The sequence below is a fragment of the Mya arenaria genome, chromosome 11, assembly GCF_026914265.1.
Source record: "Mya arenaria isolate MELC-2E11 chromosome 11, ASM2691426v1".
Lineage (NCBI taxonomy): Eukaryota > Metazoa > Mollusca > Bivalvia > Myida > Myidae > Mya > Mya arenaria.
In genome coordinates, this window is record NC_069132.1 from 32,247,664 (window position 1) to 32,272,984 (window position 25,321).

Consider the following 25,321-nt stretch of genomic DNA (forward strand, 5'->3'; position numbering starts at 1 on the left):
TACAAAAAATATATCTTTTTCATGCTTGTGTTTTGGAAAAGAATATTCCTTTCCCTCACCAATGACTTATATTACATATTTTCATCTTAAAAAAGCACATGTTTTTCTCAAGCCAGTCTCATATAAGTACACTTATTTCTCAAGATATCTCTTAATGTTTTCTAAAGTCTCAAATAAAACATCTTCTCAGACTTGTGTCTCATATAAGACTTTTTCTTTCTCTAACAAGGGACTTGTTTAAGCACTATTTTTTTGTCTTAAAGTAAAAGATCACATTTTTTTCTAGCCTGAGTCTGTTATTAGTCCAAATTTTACTGAAGCCAGAGTCTTGTATTAAGAAGATATATTTTGTTCAAGCCCAAGTCTTGTTTCAGATTTGGATCCCACAAAGGCCAGCACAGATACAGACCCTCATCCGGAGTACATGATGGCAAAGACACCGGACTCCATTGAAGAAGATGAACTCAGTATTAAAGTCAAGGTTGGTTTTGAAAGATCTAAATGTAAATAACCATGCATCGTAGAATAGTAAAATCTTTCAATGACCTTATAATAAACTTACTTCTCACCTAGGCACCCTAGGTTACATTCACAGCCTGGTTAGTGGTCACCAAGCTAGACAAGTTGGTTTCCACTGGCTACTGCTATTTTCATGACAGCACTTATTATTTCTTGCATAACATCGTAAAAAAAGCGTGATAGCCTTATGTTGTAACTTGCTTAGTTAATAAGTTAATATTAATTTTACGGGTCTTTAGGCGGCATATCATATTTAATTAATTGTGTATTTCTCTTGCTGTTCGACCTTAACTCAAAGGTCAAGGCTGCGCTTGCTTGTCAAAGCACACGATGATGATTTTTGTCTAGACTGTGACCCATTTTGATATTGGAGTCAGTTGACCTATGCACCAATGTTCAGCACTTTGAGGTGATATGTCAAATGCAATACTTTTTCCCTTAGGTCAAAGTCAAGGTAACATTTAGATGTTGAAGTTCAGTTAAATAATATCTTAAGACAACTTTCGCAGAGTCAAGCAAAATTTTAAAATTACTTGTGTTTAACTTGTCTTATATGTTATAGCTTGCTCATGTAGACATGAAATCATGCTGGAGCGTATTTCCTGGGTTGAAACCAATATAAGTGTTTTTTGATAGCCGAAGAGAGGGTATTCCTGAAAAGACTTGAATGCAAGACCTCCTTGTTTAGAGGTTGAAACTGTTACCAATGACAAGTTTGGCTTTGATTCATATTTAATCAGAGAATATTTACTTCAAAGACCAAACTTATATTGGTATTTCACTTGAATTTCTAGGGAGCTCTTACTGCGGACGAAGTAGCTGCCCTAATGTCCAACTACCATTATATCGGAGCCACCACAAACATTCATCCCTGCTTATCCGCCCTTGTGAACTACGCTCAACCAGTCAAGTTCCAGGGCTTCGATATAGCGGAAGGTATAATGCGCACAATCGCTAGTTGTCCTTAGATGTATTTGGTGTGATCTTACCCTATAGCTTATTCTTATATATTACTATGGGACATTCTTAATAATTTAGACAATGGGTAATTACTTATTGTATAATTTGTCATATATAAAACATACATAAATTAAAAAATTGAGTCTGCATGATATTGGGTTTTGTTATTTAAAAATAAGATGATTTTAATTGCTTTTAAAACGAAACTTGCTGCAATTGCACAATGATTACGAATAATTTAAGGTCATTAAAAGCCATATAGCAAAATAATTATATGTTGTAAAATATCTTTTGCTTCTGCTAATGTGCAAAATATAGTGCTTTATGAGCTGTGATTAAGCTAGGCTGTTAAAACAATACATAGGATGGTTACAAAACCTGACAATCAGTATTATGCAACCAAACATTATATTCTTTCAAAGAATGATAAAAAATAATATCTTGAATTATATGGAAATGAATGAGTGAAAATTCAGCGTTTCCAGTACAATTTATTTGGTGTCTTATGTATACTTCCAAATTAAGAAAAACCAAAATCAGGGACTGTTTCTTATTTGCAGGCACAGGTTCAAATTTCCTTCATATGTTCTATATCTACTGTATATGGCCCCCTTCACAGGTTTTTGGCCTTTCGATAAAACTTTCTAATACCTATTTTGTTATATATTAAATTTTATATTTATTTATCCTTATTGAAGCATTGGAAGACCATTCCAATTACAATGATATGCACAATTTAACATCATATGCTGCCATAAAAGCAGACACTTATTTTAACCTCATGCCTATGATGTTGCTGCATGAAGATTGCTATTTGCAAAAATTATATCTTTTAATCATATCTTGTTTTTTTTTTTTTGGGGGGGGGGGGGGGTTGTACAAATGTATTTAAAGTTAGATAGTCTGATATAACATCAACATAAGAAATTTGTTAATTATATGCTTTTGTTTGTATATAAAAAACAATCTTATATATAATATTAATCATAATATACCCTCTGGTTGCTTTTGAAACACATTTTTCTGCTTGAAATATGGTACAAAATAGTACTTTATTTGTAGACAGATGGTGTAGTACAAGTTTGAGTATATACAGAACTGAACAACTTTTGATAGATTTGACCAGTATTGAAATGAAAATATTAAAAAAGTTACATTCTTTGAAGACCCATAATCTGGCTCACAGCTTAGTAGACATCCGAGGTCTTTTTTCTTGGTATTTTCTTAGACTAAAGGAACTTGAGACCAAATCATTGTTTGTCCTGACTACCAAGACTTGCACTGAATTCTGCATAAGTCATTGTAACAGTGGTCATTAATTCACATATCACTGATATTAATTCAAATATGGTTGTAGGAATAGTGAATTAGCATAACACCCTGCAACATCCGTGGCCAAGTGTAATGTCACGCGAGTGTCAGGCCATCTTTATGATATATGTAGAAATGATTGTGTCCATTTATACTTTAGTGTTCTACAAGTAGGTTACATTACACCAAGTTATTTACTGCTCAGGGTTCTTAAAAAGAAAAATGCCTAGAATGTCTATTTGGACATTTCACGGAAAAAAGAAGATATATATATCATATATATTTAAGAAATTTTAACCTCACTATAGAACTGAAGTTAGTGACTTCCAATAGGTTACATTACACCAAGTTATTTAATGCATAGGGTTCTTGCTTAGAATGTCTATTTGGACATTTTACAAAAAAAAGTAGATATATTTATGACATATTTAAGAAATTTGAACCTCGCCTTCCTCACTATAGGACTAATGTTAGTAACTGCCATAAAACTCAACACCGGTGTTGTTTCACATATTCATTTCTGTTTCACTAGCCAGTGTGTATATTTTTATTTCAGAGCGGTGTGTTCACTATCACATGTCCTCATTTAATGAAAACACTGGCCTAGGCTATCTCAAAACACAGGCTGTAGAATTCGTAAAGTATCCTTTTCCCCCCTCACAAAGTTCAAGCACTTGACGTTATGTGGTTTTGGCGGCCATTTTGTGTTGAAATTAGATACATGTGACCATGGCATGCTCACGTTTTTGAATAGTGACTTATTGAAAGGAATCCTGCTGATTGCATGTTAAGCTGGATAACATTATGTTGCTAGGGTTACTTACAATTAATACAAATGTTGCATCATTTTTGAAGTGCACCTTCTATTCTTTTTTGCGGATTTCAATTTCTGTTACATAGAATTAAGTCATCTTCTAAAAAAATTAAGCATTTTTATGGAATCTAAAGCGGCCACAAACTTAGGTACTTTATACTTGGACGCATTATGCAACAAAAACAAATCCAAACAGCTGGTCAAGACGATGAAGAACTAATTTTCCTAGTTCATGAAAATGAAATTTTACTTAATCCTGGGCCAATCATAGCACATGATCGCATACCTTCAGTACTTGCTGTCATTTTATTCCATCTTGTACCATTGAATATTCAGCTGGCAAAACTGGGTTTTGTGGTTTGTGGAAAAACATCAGCGAAGATGGAAGAAGCTAATAATAACATTACTTGCAGTTAATTGAACAATTCCAATTCCAGATTAATAATATCATGACTGTGTTTCTGTTCTGTATAAAAAAATCTGACCCAAGGGCACCCACGTAAGCTATAAATTCCATATATAACAACTGTTTGCAAATGAAATTATAGTGTTTCAAGGTTTTAATAAAGTTATGGGTGCCCTTCTGCCCTTCATGGAGGCCAGCATTAGTAACCTTCTGCCTTTCATGGAGGCCGGCATGGGTAACCTTCTGTCCTTCAAGGAGGTCGGCATGGGTAACCTTCTGTCCTTCATGGAGTTCGGCATGGGTAACCTTCTGCCCTTCATGGAGGCTGGCATGGGTAACCTTCTGCCCTTCATGGAGGCTGGCATGGGTAACCTTCTGCCCTTCATGGAGGCCAGCATGAGTAACCTTCTGCCCTTCATTGAGGCCAGCATGGGTAACCTTCTGTCCTTCATGGAGGCCGGCATGGGTAACCTTCTGCCCTTCATGGAGGCCAGCATGGGTAACCTTCTGTTCTTCATGGAGACCAGCATGGGTAACCTTCTGCCCTTCAAGGATGCCAGCATGGGTAACCTACTGCCCTTCATGGACGCCAGCATGTGTAACCTTCTGCCCTTCATGGAGACCAGCATGGGTAACCTTCTGTCCTTCATGGAGACCAGCATGGGTAACCTTCTGTCCTTCATGGAGACCAGCATGGGTAACCTTCTGCCCTTCATGGAGGCTGGCATGGGTCACCTTCTGCCCTTCATGGAGGCTGGCATGGGTAACCTTCTGTCCTTCATGGACGCCAGCATGAGTAACCTTCTGCCCTTCAAGGAGGCCAGCATGGGTAACCTTCTGCCCTTCAAGGAGGCCAGCATGGGTAACCTTCTGCCCTTCATGGAGGCCGGCATGGGTAACCTTCTGCCCTTCATGGAGGCTGGCATGGGTAACCTTATGCCCTTCATGGAGGCCAGCATGGGTAACCTTCTGCCCTTCATGGAGGCCGGCATGGGTAACCTTCTGCCCTCTATGGAGGCGAGCATAGGTAACCTTCTGCCCTTCATGGAGGCCGGCATGGGTAACCTTCTGCCCTTCATGGAGGCCAGCATGGGTGACCTTCTGCCCTTCATGGAGGCCAGCATGGGTAACCTTCTGCCTTTCATTAAGGCCAGCATGGGTAACCTTCTGCCCTTCATTTAGGCCAGCATGGGTAACCTTCTGCCTAAGAAATAAATGCTTAAGGTATTCTTAATGACTTAATCTAATAACTTTACATGTTTGGCTGTCGAAACCTAATATTTTTGCAATTTAAACACAATTTTTTTTTTTTGTCAAATTCAGTCTATTACGCTGTACCCATTTAACGCTTAGCACCATGTCCATCTTCTGCAACTGCCTGCTCTTTTTAAAAACAGGCTAAGTCTCTAATTCAATAATGGCGGTGATAATCTTTAACCAAAGTCATTATTGCCTTAAAAGATTTTCGTTTTGGGAACATAAAAACACTGCCAGTTATGAACTTGAAGTATCTCTTCCAGACTGTGCTGGAACTAAAATCTAGGGCATTTGGGTGTTCCACTTGTATGATTGACAATTGACAACTGCGAATGCCAACATTGCATCCATTAATTAATACACAACCTCAAACCCCGTTAAAATATTGAGTTTGATACCCTAATGTCAGCTTGAATATCCAATGGTACTTATGTAGTGTTATCAGAATGCGGCCATTTTATCAACCAGTGTACAAACAAATATTGTAAGATCAACAATTTCAGTTAAATGTGAAGGGAGTGTCACAATTAAAATAAATCAAAAGACTGCTTGCAAGCATAAACCAATTAAGAAATAGGTTGTGACAAGCAATTTGTTTCGAAATAGATGTTCAGGTCACTTGTTTGGAAATAGATGTTCAGGCCATTTGTTTGGAAATAGATGTTCAGGCCATTTGTTTCGAAATAGATGTTCAGGCCATTTGTTTTGAAATAGATGTTCAGGCAATTTGTTTCGAAATAGATGTTCAGGCCATTTGTTTGGAAATAGATGTTCAGGCCATTTGTTTTGAAATAGATGTTCAGGCAATTTGTTTCGAAATAGATGTTCAGGCCATTTGTTTGGAAATAGATGTTCAGGCCATTTGTTTGGAAATAGATGTTCAGGCCATTTGTTTGGAAATAGATGTTCAGGCCATTTGTTTCGAAATAGATGTTCAGGCCATTTGTTTCGAAATAGATGTTCAGGCCATTTGTTTCGAAATAGATGTTCAGGCCATTTGATTCGAAATAGACGTTCAGGCATTTTGTTTCGAAAAAGATATTCAGGCCATTGAGTAATGAAATAGATATTCCAACTGTAGGAAAATATCCATTTGAAAATTTGATTGTACGATTTTTGTGTTGATCAGATGGCCACATTGTGTGTACCTCAGCTGCTGACGATGAGGACAATACCTGTAGCATGTGCCAGCACTGGAAGACTGCACCTGTCATAAAATAAAATCCACAATTTATTTGTTATTGCATTCCTTTGTTGTTTTATTGAATTGCCCAACCCAGACCAGTGTTAGCCTTAAAGTTGGATTAATTATGTGTGACCATGTTTGTTGTATTATGAACTGTTTGGTGGCATGTTGCTGACTTCTGTGTGCATTGTGACTACCAGACTTTGGGCTGACATTGATTTGTGACACTCAAAACTTTTATTTTACTTTAGAATAAAGGGATTATGGGGCAAATCCGTCCTACAGTATTATTTATTTTATCTTTTTTGTAAGCTTTGATTGTTCAGTAATCAAATAATCAAGATGGCTGATTAATTAGGCATTTGGTAAATTGATCGATATGTATCGATACTTAATTTACTGAGAATGTATGGTTGGTTTCTTTACTCAACCATGGGTTATTTCTCAAGACATTTATTGGAAATACAAAGGTGTGATGTTTTCTTGGAATCCGGTTTGGTTGAAAAACCTGTTATGGACATGATCCACATTTAAAACTAATAGCAACCCAATTTATGTGACCAGGAAACAGTCATTGTGTTATGGCTCAAGACAAAATACGAGTGAAGGAACCGACCATTAGATTTATAGAGCCTTTAAGTTTTGTGCACAAATCAATGTGAGCCATCCTTGTTCTAATTCAGCGCGACGATGTGCCCACCACATGTCGTCATTCAATGAACGAAGTGCCTTGGGTGTCATTGCTAGTTCGTGTATTGACCTTGTAAAGTATCCTTGTTGTACGAAGCTCACTAATTGTCATGTCTTGTGCATGGCTAACCATTCATTAACGATTCTAGATCGGAGACATTGCATGTGTCTTCAGTTTAAATATTTGAGGATTATCATGATGTGAATGGGATCATAGCTCCACCTGGCGACTTTGTCAGAGGTGGTCAAAGTAATCCATTGAATTTTATACAACCTCGTGCTATTATTTGTTGACCATATATTATCCCTTGATTGGTCAATTGAATAATTCAATGACAACCAGCATCCTGTTAAGCAAAGGAAGGGAGTGGATTACATGATAAGAATGATTATACAGTTAATAACTTTAAAAAAAACTTTAGAATTTGCTGGTCTCAGACAGGTATGTGGGTTTTTTTTTGTGTTTTTTTGAAAAAAAAACAAGGTTAAGGCATTGTCATAGCTTTGGTGCTGACAGAAGTGTTGATGTTCAAAAGTTTAATAAAGTCGAAATCAGAGAAGCACTTACATTGGCTTCTTTTTTTCGGTTAATGTAAACAATTTACAATTGATTGTGTTAGGATCATTCACTTATTAACTTCAGTAATCAACCATCGGAACAAAACATTCCTGTTCTGTCTGCTGTACCTCAAGTTCTCTACAAATGTACTTTTAGCAAGTTCTCTCTTTCCTTTCTGTCTGTGAAAGTGCCCCATTTCCTATCAGTAAAGGTCCTCACAAGTGCATCATTTTCCACAAGTTCTAGTGCCTTAAGTTTCAGTGCTTGATTGTTGGTAAGGGACAATTCTTGATTGTTGGTAAGGGACAATGCTTGATTGTTGGTAAGGGACAATGCTTGATTGTTGGTAAGGGACAATGCTTGATTGTTGGTAAGGGACAATGCTTGATTGTTGGTAAGGGACAATTCTTGATTGTTGGTAAGGGACTGTGCTTGTTTGTTGGTAAGGGACAATACTTGATTGTTGGTAAGGGACAATTCTTGATTGTTGGTAAGGGACAATGCTTGATTGTTGGTAAGGGACATTGCTTGATTGTTGGTAAGGGATAATTCTTGATTGTTGGTAAGGGACAATGCTTGATTGTTGGTAAGGGACAATGCTTGATTGTTGGTAAGGGACAATGCTTGATTGTTGGTAAGGGACAATTCTTGATTGTTGGTAAGGGACAATGCTTGATTGTTGGTAAGGGACATTGCTTGATTGTTGGTAAGGGACAATGCTTGATTGTTGGTAAGGGACAATTCTTGATTGTTGGTAAGGGACAATGCTTGATTGTTGGTAAGGGACAATGCTTGATTGTTGGTAAGGGACAATTCTTGATTGTTGGTAAGGGACAATGCTTGATTGTTGGTAAGGGACAATGCTTGATTGTTGGTAAGGGACAGTGCTTGATTGTTGGTAAGGGACTGTGCTTGTTTGTTAGTAAGGGGCAATGCTTGATTGTTGGTAAGGGGCAATGCTTGATTATTGGCAAGGGACTGTGCTTGATTGTTGGTAAGGGACAATGCTTGATTGTTGGTAAGGGGCAGTGCTTGTTTGTAAATAAGGGACATTGCTTGATTGTTGGTAAGGGACAATGCTTGATTGTTGGTTAGGGGCAGTGCTTGTTTGTAAATAAGGGACATTGCTTGATTGTTGGGTAGGGACAATGCTTGATTGTTTGTAAGGGACAGTGCTTGATTGTTGGTAAGGGACAGTGCTTGATTGTTGGTAAGGGACTGTTCTTTAGTGTGGGTTAGGGACAATGCTTGATTGTTGGTAAGTGACAATGCTTGATTTTTGGCAAGGGACAGTGCTCGATTGTTGATAAGGGACTGTGCTTGATTGTTTGTAAGGGAGTGTGAATGATTGTTGTTAAGGGACATTGCTTGATTGTTGGTAATGGACAATGCTTGATTGTCCGTAAGGGACTGTGCTTGATTTTTAGTTAGGGACTGTGCCTGATTGTTGGTAAGGGACAGTACTTGATTGTTGGTAAGGGACTGTGCTTGATTGTTGGTAAGGGACATTGCTTGATTGTTAATAAGTGACAGTGATTGTTTATTGGTAAGGGACAGTGCTTTACTGTGTTTGATTAAGGATGTTATGATCTGACTGGTTATGATATGAATGCAAGTTTTTACTGTATGTTAGTTATTTTGTCTTACTAACTGTTTGTCCTAGTGCCTTACCCTCAGTGATTTTCTAGTGTATCAATGTCTGTAAATTGTAGTCCAATATATTCTCTGAGTGCATCACTTTTACTACCATCTGTAATGACCTATCAATGTTTTACCCTTGGGGATGCAGAAGGCATGTATTGGACTTGAGACATCAGGTGAGACTGCCCCCAGGATAGATACTAGTCTGAATTGTTTTCAAGGGATTGTTGATGCCCGGAACACCTCCAAACCCATGGATTTTGTCAAATGTTTATGTGAAACAGGTGGGATTTAAACCAAGAACATTGAGGCTTGTCTAATTTCGTTGGGTATGCCTGTTTGATTCTGTACATTACTGTGTGTAAGTAAGAGTGTTTCACTGTTTGTAAGTTCTTATGCATAAATGTCTAATTGGTAAATCATATTGTGGTGCGGTCTTGTCTGTGTTTTAGTGCATTAAAGTGTGTAAGTTATAGTGTATGATATAAGTATGTGAGCTACAGTACCTAACTGAATGTGAGCTACAGAACTTAAAAGTATGTGAGCTACAACACCTTACTGAATGTGAGCTACAACACCTAACTGTATGTGAGCTGCAGTACCTAACTGTATTTGAGCTACAGTACCTAGCTGTATGTGAGCTATAGTACATAAAATTATGTAAGTTACACTATCTAACTGTTTGTGAGCTACAGTACCTACCTGTATGTGAGCCTAATACATAAAATGTATGTAAGTTACACTGTCTAACTGTATGTGAGCTATAGTAACTACAAGTGCCATGTATGTGATTAACAGTACATTACTGTATGTGGGATTCAGTACATAACTGAATCTGAATTAAAGTCTCTGACTGTATGTGTGGTTCAGTGTCTGACTGTATGTGTGGTTCAGTGTCTGACTGTATGTGTGGTTCAGTGTCTGACTGTATGTGCGATACAGTGTCTGACTGTATCTGTGATACAGTGTCTGACTGTATGTGTGGTTCAGTGTCTGACTATATCTGTGATACAGTGTCTGACTGTATGTGTGATACAGTGTCTGACTGAATGTGTGATACAGTGTCTGACTGTATCTGTGGTTCAGTGTTTGACAATATACGAGATACAGTGTCTTACTGTTTGTGTGATACAGTGTCTGACTATATGTGTGTGTTTACTGTGTCTGACTGTATGTGTGGTTCAGTGTTTGACAATATATGAGATACAGTGTCTGGCTGTATGTGAGATGCAGTGTCTGACTATATGTATGTGTGTACTGTGTCTGACTGTTTGTGTGATGCAATGTCTGACTGTATGTGTGATACGGTGTCTGACTATATGTGTGATACAGTGTCTGACTATATGTGTGATACAGTGTCTGATTATATGTGTGTAAGGAACAATGTCTGACTATGTGTGTGATACAGTGTATGACTGTATGTGAGTCACAGTGCCTGAGTGATACAGTGTCTGACTATATGTGTGATACAGTGTTTGATTGTATGTGCTATACAATGTCTGACTGCATGTGTGTTACAGGGTTTGATTGTGTGTGTTATATAGTATCAGACTTTAAGTGAGTTACAGTGTCTGACTATAATTATGTGTGTTACAGTGTCTGACTATATGTGTGATACAGTGTCTAACTATATGTGTGATACAGTGTCTGACTAAATGTGTGTTACAGGGTCTGACTATATGTTTATATAGTGTATTTCTGTTTGTGTGTTACAGGGTCTGACTACATGTGTGTGACGTTATTCGTGTTATAGTGTCTGACTATATGTATGTGAGGTGCAGTGTCTGACTATATGTATGTGAGGTACAGTGTCTGACTATATGTGTGTGTGAGGTACAGTGTCTGACTATATGTATTTGAGGTACAGTGTCTAATTATATGTATGTGAGGTACAGTGTCTGACTATATGTGTGTGAGGAACAGTGTCTGACTATATGTATGTGAGGTACAGTGTCTGACTATATGTATGTGTGAGGTACAGTGTCTGACTATATGTATTTGAGGTACAGTGTCTGATTATATGTATGTGAGATACAGTGTCTGACTATATGTGTGTGAGGAACAGTGTCTGACTATATGTATGTGAGGTACAGTGTCTGACTATATGTGTGTGTGTGTGAGGTACAGTGTCTGACTATATGTGTGTGAGGAACAGTGTCTGACTATATGTATGTGAGGTACAGTGTCTGACTTTATGTGTGTGAGAGGTACAGTGTCTGACTATATGTGTGTGTGAGGTACAGTGTCTGACTATATGTGTGTATGAGGTACAGTGTCTGACTATATGTGTGTGTGAGGTACAGTGTCTGACTATATGTGTGTGTGAGGTACAGTGTCTGACTATATGTGTGTGTGAGGTACATAGTCTGACTATGTGTATTTGAGGTACAGTGTCTGACTATATGTGTGTGTGAGGTACAGTGTCTGACTATATGTGTGTGTGAGGTACAGTGTCTGACTATATGTATTTGAGGTACAGTGTCTGACTTAATGTATTTGAAGAATAGTGTCTGACCATGTGTGTGAGGAACAGTGTCTGACTATGTGTGTGAGGAACAGTGTCTGACTATGTGTGTGAGAAACATTGTCTGACTATATGTATGTGAGGTACATTGTCTGACTATATGTATGTGAGGTACAGTGTCTGACTATATGTATGTGAGGTACAGTGTCTGAATTTAAGTACAATGTATGTGAGGTACAGTGTCTGGCTATATGTGTGTGTGGAATCCTGATTATATTTGTCTGAGGTACAGTGTCTGACAATACGTGTGTAATGTACAGTAGCTGACTGTAAGTGGTGTTATCTATAATTGTGTAGGCTGCATGTAAATTTCAAGTGAGTGAAATATTTATTTTCCTGGGTATATCTTTTGCTGGGTTTTGGTGTTAGATTCATGAACACCTGTAATGTGTTATAGATATTTCTAAGTACATATTTTAAACTTTCCATCGATGGAATTATCATAAAACATGAAGTGGTGTTTTATAATTCAACTAAGAACAGTTTCAAGGCCATTAAGTTTAGAAATAGACAATTTTGATTTTAGATTGTTCTTTTTTTCTAGTTTATGCTGCTTTGTCTAAATTCAGTAGCAAATATGCACTTTATAGATACTTTTTAAAGCATGCTTTCTTTTTGCAATGTCTTTGAACATTATTACACAGTGATGCCAAAAGTCTTGACTATGCATTTGGTTGCAATGCCTCTTCGGTACCTGAGATAATGATACCTTTATTTATACTTTAAAAATGGTTTAATAATCATACTTATATCAGATTAACAGAGATATCTACCTAACCAGTCTCAGCACATATATTCCATGCCAGTTATAATGTATCATTTGATTGCTAATTTTACTCTTTACAAAGTTGGTGAAAAATATGCTTTAATTTTTTACATAATTAGGCCTTCAATTTTATTTATAACCTTAATGAAAAGTAGCTATAGTCCCACTGAAGATTATTTGACCAATTGACTGAATAAAGATCACTGAGTCATGTCTAAAGATAAGGATAAGAATTATATTAAAACTGGTCCCAGTTATATTTATCAACACCATGGGAAAAGTCTCTAAACTGACCACAGTTGTATCTAGCATAATTCATATATCTGCACTTCATAAGGCAAAAATGATCATACCAATATTAGCCTTAATACAATGCTCAGCTACAACAAGCGTCAAATGAGCAGGATATATCCGAAGGGGGGTCGTGTAGATTCAAGCAACTACATGCCTCAGATCTTCTGGAATGCTGGATGCCAGATGGTGGCGCTCAACTTCCAAACGCCGGATCTCGCAATGCAGCTCAACCAGGGCAAGTTTGAATACAACGGAAACTGTGGGTATGTGTCACTATAGTGGTTTTGTGTTCATTTGATGTTATTTTGCCAAGTTATTGGCACAATGATGTAACATCAACTTGCTTTATTTCTTTATTTAAGGTTATGATAATGAGCACCCAAATTTTAAATCTTGTGAAAGAACATCATATAGATAATAAACAATATAAATAGATAAGAAACAATCAAATAAACAACTAAGTATTCAAATAAAAAAAAACCCAACAACATTGCCACAAAGTATGCATAACCATAATTGTAGTTTTAAGTGCCTTGTAATATCTGAATTGGCAAAAAACAATTCCAGTCCCATATTTATAACTTCTAACTTATAACTGACTAAAATGGGGTCCAAATAATCACTTCTTATTGCTTGTAGATACCTGCTGAAACCAGACTTTATGAGACGACCTGATCGAGAGTTTGATCCATTCTCAGAGAGCCCAATATCTGGGGTGATAGCTGCATGCTGTACTGTACAAGTAAGTTGTCTTACCCGCTGGACATGCTTTATTATTTCAGTATAAGTGGAATGGAACATTCCATTGACAGTCTTTCATCTTCACAAGAAACTGCAACTATTTTTACATCCCACATAAAAACAGTATACAATGTAAAGAGTGTATAAACACAGAACACTATTACATGAATGCTCTCCGTCTGAGGGTACTGTGGGATTTAAAAAATCTCATATTCATGAATACTGGTAAACCTTCTAACTTGATGAGTATTAACTTTTAACATGTCCTTTCATTGGAAAAAGAGTTATCTCTCATTTCCACATTGATATTCATCAAAATGAGATTCTGTCATGGTAGTTGTAATGTAATGTAAACAGAATAAAGAATCGAGGTTGACCATGATGCAGTCAGTACTGTCATCATAGTTTCCTCTAATGCAGCAAAATGTGTTTGTGCACCAGAACAGATGCCTTGTCTTGGTGTTGGATATTATTCAATTTGCAACTTTTCAATTTGCAACTTAAGGTTAAAATGTTATGGTCATACATGATTGACATCAGTCACTGTATAATTCCATTACAAATGCCATGCAATACAGTTCTAAGTGACATATAGAAGCAGATAGAACGTTTCAGCTGTTACCTCTCAATTTGTGTTTGACCTATTCTTACAGGTATTGTCTGGTCAGTTTCTCTCGGACAAGAAGATTGGTACGTATGTTGAGGTGGACATGTATGGTCTACCCACAGACACCATTAGGAAGGAGTTCAAAACCAGGTCGGTGCCCGCAAATGGCTTAAACCCGGTCTACAATGCTGAGGAGTTTGTATTCAGAAAGGTACTTTAGTATATTTTTGTAATACAGTGTACAAAGAGATTCTTGTGTGTGCTTCATCTTAAACAACCTGGTCAGATCTGGATGAAACCTCACAGGAGTGATAAATATCAAGCCTTTCGGTGCATGCTGTCGGCAGGCTTTGCTCAGACCAATTTACAAAGAGTTATGGCCCTTTTTACTATGCTGTGTACCGTAAATGACTGGGTATAAGACGATAGGGGGTATTAGATGCAGGGAAAAAAATCGGTGAAAAATCCGAGGAAAAAACTTTTAATCTATGTTTTTGGTTAAAAGACGCATAGAAAAAATGTCAAAATCGTCCGGCATTTTCAGCCACCATGTTTGTTGACAGTGACAAAATTATTTTTTTTCGTGAAAATGGCGATGGTTATCTTTAAAACCATACTGTCGAGAATGACAAGTTATGTTAAGCAAAAAATATTTTGACAGTGCCCAACTTTGCTTTTTTATATGTAAGTTTGATTATTGTTTAATTCAATTTATTATTCAAAATGATATTGAATACCGTAATTCACAAGAGTTCGGACACCATAAATTAATTATTTTTTTCGCTAAGAATACATAGAAAATTATCATTTTTACATTTTATTTACATGTTTGTTTAACCTGCCTTTTTTCTTCATGTTTGCTTTTTACCACTTATTAATTTATCCGTAGTAATCAATGGTCATAAACTTATTTATTACGCCTATAAGTGTAAATCCTTCATGAAGTTAATTAAAACACCATTTTATACATGCACTGAACTGAATAAACACATTCTATCGGCTTCAGATCAAAGAGTCACACTGTGTGACGTCACATAACTTACAGTTATGCCCACGAGGATCTCGTGGAGAGCATGGACATTGCTATGCAGGATTAATGTATAACTGTACGATTATTGCTTCATATAGTCTATAAGTGTGGTACAAGTTTGAAAGCTTATTGGCAGATCGTTTTACAAACATGCCATGTCGATGTTTTCTTAATCCCTTGATTGCCCTTGTTGTTTGTTGAATCCTCAAATAAATATATCACACTTCCTTTTCAACAGGCAATAAATCGTTTAGGATGGGTAGTAACTAATTAAATTGTCACAGTGGTGTATACGGTTAGGTAATCTAGCCAGGCAATGTAAAGATAAAAATCAATATTCTTCGTCTGTGAAACTTGGTAACTATGAAAGTTATGATTGATGTCCTTTGGGTGTCCGAAAATTAGGTACGCAAAATAAATTATTTTGGGAAATAATTATGGGTGTCCAAATATAAAATATTTTTGTTGAAATTATAAACGTCTTACGATATACCATATCCCGATCTTCAACTGCCGTTTTAACCTGTATATACTCGATCAATATGACGCGAGTAACATCCCTTTCTACATAAATCTAAACAAACTCTCGGCTTGAAATTGACATCAGAAAAAAAGTTCAAAAAATTGTTACTGGGTATAATACGCAGGCATTTTTTTGCATCAAAATCTGAGGGAAAAAAGTGCGTCTAATACCCAGTCATTTACGGTACATTCCTTGTAGGACCTTCATATAAATATAAAACTGGTGGGATCTGGATGAAACCTCACAGTAGTGGTAAATATAAAGGCTAGTGATGTTGGCAGGGTTCTATTACAGAGTTATGACCCTTAATGTAATTATACAATAGAGATCCTTGTGCACGCTTTATTTTCAAAACACTCGACCAGATCAGGATATAGTTTTAGTGTACTCTGGAAGAATGTCAAAACAATTGATGTTCTGTTTGCTTTTATTTGACCACACATTATTCTTTTCCCTCCTTAATTGAGAACTATTGCATAGTATTAGATTCCATTAGAGTAAAGAGTCCTAGATTCTCTTATTATCCAGTCAAAAACTATAGTGAATGTCACTTCAGGGTCTACAATGTTTGTCACTATCTTACTTCAATAAATGTCACTTAAGTAACCATATATATGATATATAATATATGAAAATTTCACTTAACTATCTACAGTTCATGTCACTTGGCACTACAATTCATGCCACTTTGATGATTATAGGTGGTGCTACCTGACCTGGCAGTTTTGCGTATTGCTGTGTTTGAAGACCAGGGCCGTATGATTGGCCAGCGTATTCTCCCACTAGATGGCTTGCAGGCGGGATACCGACACATCCCGCTGCGAACAGAAGGGAATTTCCCGCTTCCTCTTCCCACTGTGTTCTGCTGTATCTCACTGAAAACATATGTTCCGGAAGAATTTCAGGGTAAGTGGCTACAAGATGGTTGTAAAGGGTCATGATCGGCCATTATTTTAGCAAATGCACCAATTTTTAGCTCTACTGGCCAAAGGCCAGAAGAGCTTATGCGATGTTAATGTGTACGTAGTATATGCATCCGTGCGGTCGTGCGTTCGTGCGTCTGTAAACAATTGGTTGTGAACACGATACAGTCTTCAGTTTTGATTGTATCTCGATGAAACTTGTACAGTATCTAGATATCCATTAGAGCTCGGTTCCTTTCGAAAACCAGCCAGATCCGCCCATAAATGCCTAGATTACGGGCCATGAAAGTTTTAAAGAAATGCTTTCTATTTTTAGCCAGGTCTGCATGAGCGAATTCTATTTTTAGCCAAGTTTACATGTACATGTAAATTCAAGTCTAGAGTTAAGGGAGACAATTTGCAAGTCTAGTTTTACAAATATCAGAAGTCAACTTATGCTGAAAATATCATGAATCAGGTCTGATCCCTTGTAAATGGATGAACCTCCAGTGGCCATTTTGTCTTCTTTTAATAGTAAAATTACTGGTCATTCAATTCCATAAATTGTCCATAAAACTGTACTTTAGATACCAACAGTATCATATTCCATGGTGATGACAATACAACTTTTTCCTGTACTGTTATTAAAGTAGACTAAAAACTAAATATTTTATGATCGACATATTTTTTTAACCGCCAACGCTGTGATAAATTTAAACACTGCAACAGTAACTGCAATCTGTTCCAAGTGTGAGGAAAATGACCTTAACACTGAAGCCCAGCACTTCTGTCCCGGGTGTGAACACTATCTGTGTGACAAGTGTGTGAAAATGCATGGGGATTATTTTAAGAAGCATGTTGTTTATGGGCGTAAAGACATTCAGAAGTGGGTGGGGTTCCCCATGGACAGGTGTGTCCAGTATGGCGACAAGGTATCAGTCCACTGTGATGACCACCAGGAATTATGTTGCAGAGCTTGTGTGGCCCTAAACCACAGGTGATTACAGTTTCCATATTATAACTGCCTTAATTTAGATAGACACAGCTTTAGCCTAAAATCCTATTTTGGAACTAAACTTAAGTAATGTGCTGCATATATTTTTGCAGTGTTTCATCATTTAATATTCCTTTTGACACAATGGCCTTGGCAGTTTCAGAGTTAAGAAAGTACCAGTCATTTCTACAATTATATATAGAAATAGTGATAATAGTACAATAGAAAAAATATATGAAGAATATTGATGAACAGTATTTCCAGCTTGGTTCATGAAATGGTGTTACCTATCAGTCACATGTGTCATTGTATTGCAGGCTGTGTAGCAGCATCAGTCACCTGCCTGACCTGGCCAAGGGCTTCCTGAACACAGCAAAGTTCAAGCAGCTGCCAGCAGCAGTTGAAAAGATGGGGAGCAGGCTGGATGAGCTCAAGAATGCCAGGATAAAGGATCAAGCCTCACTGAAGGACTCATACAAGAACATCATTGCTGAAATCAAGGCCATTCGTAAGGAGATAAACAAGATCTTAGACCAGCTTGAAAAGAAAACAGTTGAAAGGTTTGATAGATTGATGAACGATTTGGAGAAGACTATTAACAATGATGTGGAAACTTGTTCTGCTATGCATGACAAATTTAAAACAATGATGGAGAAGGTTCAGAAGATAACTGACAAACACAAGGAAACCCATTCTTACATTGGATACAGAAAGTGTCAGGACATGTTGAGTGAAACCAACACTTTCGTGCAAGAGATGCAGAAAAGGCCAGAAGAAAAAATAATGTTCAAATCTGATGGAAGTGTAGTGCCATTTCTCAGAAACATTGACAGCCTTGGCAATGTTGATGTTGCGCGTTCCATGCCAAATATAACAGATTGTGATCATGTTAACAAAGCTCAGGGTTTAAATTTTTATTTAAATGAATGCTTAATTAACATTCATCAACAATTGAAAAACAGTAAAAAGTAGTAAAGGACAGAACATAGAATGAATAACATTTCATGCAAAACATTTGTTGACCTCTAAAAACAAGTGTGTTTATGTGCCTGTATATGAAATTTCATCACCTGCAGAAATGTATTATCATGTTTGCTGTTATTAAAGTAACGTCTGTTCGTAATGTTCTTTTAGTTTATTATCCCCGGCAAGCAAAGTTTGAAGGTAGGATGAATTGTAGTTCCCATAAAGTAGTGGGTTGGTATAAAGATTGTGACCCACTTCTACAGTTTTTTTTGCTCTACTGGCCAAAGGCCAGAAGAGCTTTGTCGATGGTAATGTGTATGTAGTATGTGCATCCGTAGTATGTGCGAACGTGCGTCTGTAAACAATTCCTTGTTAACACGATACTGCCTTCAGTTTTGATTGTATCTCAATGAAACTTGTACAGTATCTACATATCCATTAGAGCTTGGTTCCTTTCGAAAACCAGCCAGATCTGCCTATGCATGCCTAGATTATGGGCCTTGATAGTATAAAAATCAGTCTGTAAACAATTCCTTGTTAACATGATACTGCCTTCAGTTTTGATTGTATCTCAATGAAACTTGTACAGTATCTACATATCCATTAGAGCTTGGTTCCTTTCGAAAACCAGCCAGATCTGCATATGCATGCCTAGATTATGGGCCTTGATAGTATAAAAAAATCAGTCTGTAAACAATTCCTTGTTAACATGATACAGCCTTCAGTTATGATTGTATCTTGATGACACTTGTACAGTATCTACATATCCATTAGAGCTCGGTTCCTTTCAAAAACCAGCCAGATCTGCCCATGCATGCCTAGATTATGGCCCTTGATAGTATAAAAAATCAGTCTGTAAACAATTCCTTGTTAACATGATACAGCCTTCAGTTTTGATTGTATCTCGATGAAACTTGTACAGTATCTAGATATCCATAAGAGCTTGGTTCCTTTCGAAAACCAGCCAGATCTGCCCATGCATGCCTAGATTATGGGCCTTGATAGTGTAAAAAAATGCTACCGGTATTGTGTAAACAATTGCTTGTTAACAAGATACAGTCTTCAGTTTTGATTGTATCTCAATGAAACTTGTACAGTATTTGGTTATCCATTAGAGCTCGGTTCCTTTCGAAAACCAGCTAGATCTGCCTATGCATGCCTAGATTATGGGCCTTGAAATGATTAGATTATGGGCCTTGATAGTATAAAAAAATGCTTTTGTGTAAAAAATGCTTGCGAACATGATACAGTCTACAGTTTTGATTGTTTCTGGATGAAACTTGTACAGTTTTCAGATATCCATAAGAGGTTGTTTCTTTTCGAAAACAGTGATGTTGACCACACAAACCCAGCCAGTAGAACATAGGCCCTTTTGGGGCTCTTGTTGATGGACTGTTCTGACCTTTGGTACACATGATCATTATGAAGTGTTGGCATTGAACATTAACTTTTACCATGGTCATGTTTAACATACTTCTGTACAGATGTCATATATTAAACTAGTAAACAGTGACTGGCAGGTACTCATTTGAACCCATTTAAGTCTTAAAATATTACTTTTCAATAGCGTTACCAATGCTTTACATAAAAAAAAGAGCATTTTCTGTTACCTTGTTAAAAAATATGAACAAAAGACATCTCGGTTATGGTTAAAGATCGGTAGTACCATAAATATCCTATTAAACGTGCAAGCCCTGATTGACTTAAACCAAGGGTCTTTTCGTGGCTTAATTTTTCTGAATCTGTGGCATGAACAATGATTACTATAACTCTTAACTCCAAAAACATGAAATTAATTTAAAAAAAAGAACATTCTATCGGCCATCTTCAAGCACCTTCTTAGGAGGCTGTCTTTCTTATGCACAGTAAAACCATTTCAGGTGCGATAAAAGTCACTTGATTATGAAAAGATGATGTGAGGCCTTGTCAGGCAGAATAAAATAGTGACAATTTATCCAAGTTTTGCTGGTTTTATGTGCCACCAATAATAGATAAGGGATAAATATGAGTCTGTTTTATTTTTTTAAAAGAGATGAAAAGTTCCAATATTTATATAGTAAAGTTTACACTTTTTGTCTTTAACTTTGCAACATTTTCTATGCATTCAAGAAACAAACATTTTATTGATTAATGCACCAGGGTGTGTATACAGCTTCAATACAGTTGATACTGATCGCTCTGTAGTCGGTATTTCATATTTTTGTCTCTTAATATAAGTGATCCACTAAATAAGCGGATTTCAAAATTTAACTGAATGGGAAAAATGGTTCCTACTGAGCGCGTAGGGTTCTCAAAAATACACCTTGGAGGTTTAATAGGGCATTTACGGTATGGATAAAAAAATTTTTTATATTGTTTGATGCGACAGAGTCACAAAAGCATTTATTTTTGTAAGAACATGCTAAGAATCTTTAAAGTTTTAGTGTTATACATTATAATGGGTAAATACCCACTTATTGGGCCAGCCACTGTTCATATCTACTCCTTCACCTGATAAACAAGTTCCTTTATAATTTATGTATTCACCAACAAAAAAGCCAGAAGTAAAATATCTGTTTCGATTTTGTTGTATTTGACACCATGCAATGGCCATCACCAGTGTTTATATTTCCTCAGTGTTCTAAATCAGTCATGTTAATGATGCAGTCCCAAGGAGCATAAGTATGTTCCACCAATTACCTTGTTTACTTAATTAAATATGATTCAAATCGGTTTCAAAGGAGGGGTTAGATTGTGTTCAAAGACATTACTGTATAGTGAATACTTACATTAAAAAAAATCTATAAATTCAGGTGAACAGCTCACAGCCATCTTGTTCTTTGAAGTTCCCAAAAATTCATGTTGAATAAAAAGGTCTTTGATTTACTCAGTTGCATTTAAGATATATTCAAACTAATGTGAAATTTGATTGTTTTCTCTTTTATCATATTTCAGATATTGTATCATCCCTGTTCAAGCCTCAGTTACAGCCGACCAATCAGATTGTCAAGATGGGAATTGATGAGAAAGACATTGGAGAAATCCCCATTGTCGCAAAACGACACCCTTCCGCAGGCAACGGTAAAGTCCTAGCTGTATCACAGAACAGCACAGATGGCAGCAGATTGAAAAAAGAAGGTAAGACAACTTAAGCTATTCTCGTATCATGAAAACTGTTTTGAATGATCTGTTCAGAATTACATGTATTAAAGGGACTGTAAGAAATTTGGTAGGTGTTAATATTTTAACATTCATATTCAGTTCTCCACAAGTATGTTCTTTGAATCTAGGAATCTAGTTTTCATTTATGCCATACATTAAATGAGCGCTGGGTATGGTTGGAATCTTTGCAATGGATACAGTTCTTTATTCAAATACTTCTGCTGGAGAAAATTATCTCAAAATCAATACATGGGGATGTATACAGCAAGTAATACATATTGCTATTCGAAATTCAATTTTTATTTAAGTCTTGTTGATGCACCCAAAATATTACAACTGTATATTTTTTCATTTGATATTATAACTTGGCGGAGAGGCTGGTCATTGATTTTATATGAACTTATCAAAGGTCAGTGTCATCAGATTATAAAAAAAAAACCAAAAAAAACTAATTACTAAAATGCTTTGCTTTTCTTGACTTGATATTATCCATTTAACGATTTCACCGATTAATTACCCAACAGACGTTTAATCCGAATGACCTATTGGCTTCCATTAGGGGGGCATAGATGTTTTACAAAAAAATATTGTGCTCTAATAATGGCTATCAATCTTACAAGGCCGAATTTGGGGTATTTGTCACTGGACTGTGACAGCTCTTGTTCAGATTACTTTTTATGCTTTGCTATAACCGTTTCATTTTTATTTTTCGATGTTGTTTCATGATCATAATCAAAGATTACGATGAAGATGTGCTCAAGATCTTTTGGTTATATGTATAAATTCAGTGATAACATATTGCAATCCTTTGAAATTGTATGTATCAGATTATTATAATTATTATTTTTAAATCAGACGAGCCCTTCGAAGCAGTTCATCGTGAGACGCTCAAGTACGATAAGGTGTACCAAAAACTGTTAAAAAAGCAGGCAAAGGAGCTGGAAATGCTGAAGAAAAAACATCAGAAGGAGCGATCGGCCATGCAGCGACAACATTGTATTATAGTCGACAAGCTCGTTGCCGGCCAAGATAAAGAAAAGATGGCGTCAGAGAAACTTGTGGAAAAATTAATTAAAAAAAAGGCGTATGTAGGAATTTATTTCAGATGTTTGTAAATGTGTGTTTGTCATGGTATTAGTTGCTTTGGAAAAGCAGTCTTTAATCGTTAGTGCAAAATCTTAAAATATTTGCTTTTTCTCGATAATTTTTGAAAGATAATCAAATGAAGAAAAGAAATCATTAGGACTCAAAGTCAGGATCGCTGTAATCCATGGTATTTATAAAACATCATTTCCTACTGCTCAAATGATATAATCACTATATAATTTCTGAAATACCATATTTTCATTCACTTGAAAAACAACAACATGCTTTCTCTTAGAACTTTTATTAAACATGCAGTGTGCATCTTGGTAAAAAAAATGTTAATATTGACTGTGATCATTCCTAATACTGTTGTAGTATTCTATCTAACCTTATTTAATTATTTTATTTCATCACATCTTGGATACAAACACAGGTCTGACGAGAGTAAAAGCACGCAGCAGGAAAAGGTGGTGACTCTTACCAACGACCACAGAGACCAGGTTTGGTGTTCATTTAACATTTAAAGATATATCATTAAGTATTTATAGATTAAAGATGCAAAATTTAGTTATTTGATAACTGTCTGCCTTGGTCAATCTGGCAATGTCCATGCAGTTCACTGGCCATGAACGTTGTAAAGCATTGAAATAATGATGGTATAATTGTTGAAAAATTTGGCGCAATATCCAGAATAAAAAATATTGTCACATTTATGGTCTTTCGGATACTTTGAAGTACATTTGAAGTATACTTTGATGAAGTTTTTATGGTTTTGTTAATAACTTTAAAAAGTTACTATGCGCAAACTTTCTTACTTGCTCAAAGTAATAATAAGCTCTTTTGTGACAATTTATGTACCTGATGCTTAAATATTGTCACATTTATGTCCCTTTGTACACTGAGAAATGTCTAAAATGATATTTGTTTGTTTAGAACTTGGTGCCATTCTCATGATTTTTAATCCGGTATGGCCACAGCCAATTTTTTACACATCATAATATAAGAGTGGGTGATTTCAGAGAGAGGCAGGGATGACAATATTATAGAAAAAAAAAAAATTCTTATGAAATTCAAAGAATACTGTATGTGTTTAGTTTTGAAATGACTTGCAAGATTGCGATACCTGCAGGTGCACCAGATGGTTGTAGATCAGACACGGGAGTGGTCGGACATGGTGCTGACCCAGCTAACAGAGGAACATGATCTCCGCAAGGAACACATCCTCCAGCAGGACAGGTGCCTTGTTAAACTGCTTGTAGACGTGCAGGCAGCACAGCAGAAGGAGCTTGCAGTAAAACAGGAGAGGTTAGGACTTTTGTACTGATTATTACATGTGACATATGTTTTTGTCTTTTTAATGCCTTATTAAACTGCTTGTCAATGTGCAGGCCACACAGCAGAAATATTTACCCATTTTCTGTGCTGATTTCAACAGCACTTTTATTTACAGGCCGAACAGCAAAATGACAGAGAGCATTCACAATCATAAACTTTTGAATCATATTCACTTGAAAGAAATGCCCATACGAAAAGAACATAACAGCAAAAATGCTCTGAAATCATGTGTTATTGACAAATTTCGGTAAAAAATATGAATACTTTTATAGGATTTGTGAACATTGTACTGTGTTGATTCCAGGGTTAACAAGGATCTGAAGGCTTTGCAGGCAAAACAGTCAGTGGAGTCGAGCAAGTCCGTCATGAATGACAAATCCATTAAAAACAAGGCAGAGCGAGAGAGGTACCGGGATTTCAGTTTTGTTTCTTGCTCGTTCTTACTTTCTGTGAGTTCCAAGACATGATTCTGAAAAAGTAAATTCACCTTCGGACAATTGTTTTTTTTAAGGAATCAAATTTAAAAGATCACAATGATATCCAATAATAAAGAATTTTTCTGGATATATTCCAAGTTGATCTATGCAACCTGATAGTTTATAGAATTGAGGGTTCATCAAATGCTGTAAAAGGTATTTATTTATGCAGGTTTAATTTTATTCAAATAAGAAGTATGTATAATGGGGAGGGATTTGTTGCCAAAATAATTAAAAAAGGAAGAAATTATTCTTGTAGCAGTAGGTCCTATGATAGAAGGCTATATTCGTACCTGATGTCTATTCCCTCTACAAAATAATCCCTACTTTTTCAGGCGTTTTAGAGAAATTAACGAAAACAATATGAAAAAGTTCATTGAAGAACGCCGAAGATTGGAAGAGAAACATGTCAAAAAAACAAAACAGCTGGAAAAATTCCACCAGGAACAACTAGAAAAATTTGCCAAGGACACTGCAAAGGTACTTGTATATATGACCTCTGTCAGAAAAGGTATACTGGAACAGATATTCACATTATTATAGTTATGAGTGTCAACAATAAAAACACACATAGGTTGTTACTTGAAGCAAGT

General features: G+C 36.3%; 1 protein-coding gene across 4 annotated transcripts in view; it reads left to right on the plus strand.

Moving 5' to 3' along the window:
- Window positions 1–25,321, plus strand: part of LOC128207993 (1-phosphatidylinositol 4,5-bisphosphate phosphodiesterase beta-4-like) — an 89,910-nt gene that overhangs the window by 59,204 nt on the left and 5,385 nt on the right. For 3 of the 4 annotated variants that reach the window (XM_052911236.1, XM_052911238.1, XM_052911237.1), the window contains 13 exons: window positions 375–481; window positions 1,314–1,455; window positions 3,347–3,431; window positions 13,014–13,190; window positions 13,567–13,669; window positions 14,322–14,486; window positions 16,530–16,734; window positions 21,625–21,807; window positions 22,687–22,915; window positions 23,351–23,417; window positions 24,047–24,222; window positions 24,557–24,658; window positions 25,064–25,208. In XM_052911236.1, coding sequence (XP_052767196.1) covers window positions 375–481; window positions 1,314–1,455; window positions 3,347–3,431; window positions 13,014–13,190; window positions 13,567–13,669; window positions 14,322–14,486; window positions 16,530–16,734; window positions 21,625–21,807; window positions 22,687–22,915; window positions 23,351–23,417; window positions 24,047–24,222; window positions 24,557–24,658; window positions 25,064–25,208 — 1,886 coding nt within the window. Of the gene's footprint in view, window positions 1–374; window positions 482–1,313; window positions 1,456–3,346; window positions 3,432–7,136; window positions 7,222–13,013; window positions 13,191–13,566; window positions 13,670–14,321; window positions 14,487–16,529; window positions 16,735–21,624; window positions 21,808–22,686; window positions 22,916–23,350; window positions 23,418–24,046; window positions 24,223–24,556; window positions 24,659–25,063; window positions 25,209–25,321 lie in introns of all 4 variants that reach the window. The other variant, XM_052911235.1, reaches the window with a different exon arrangement.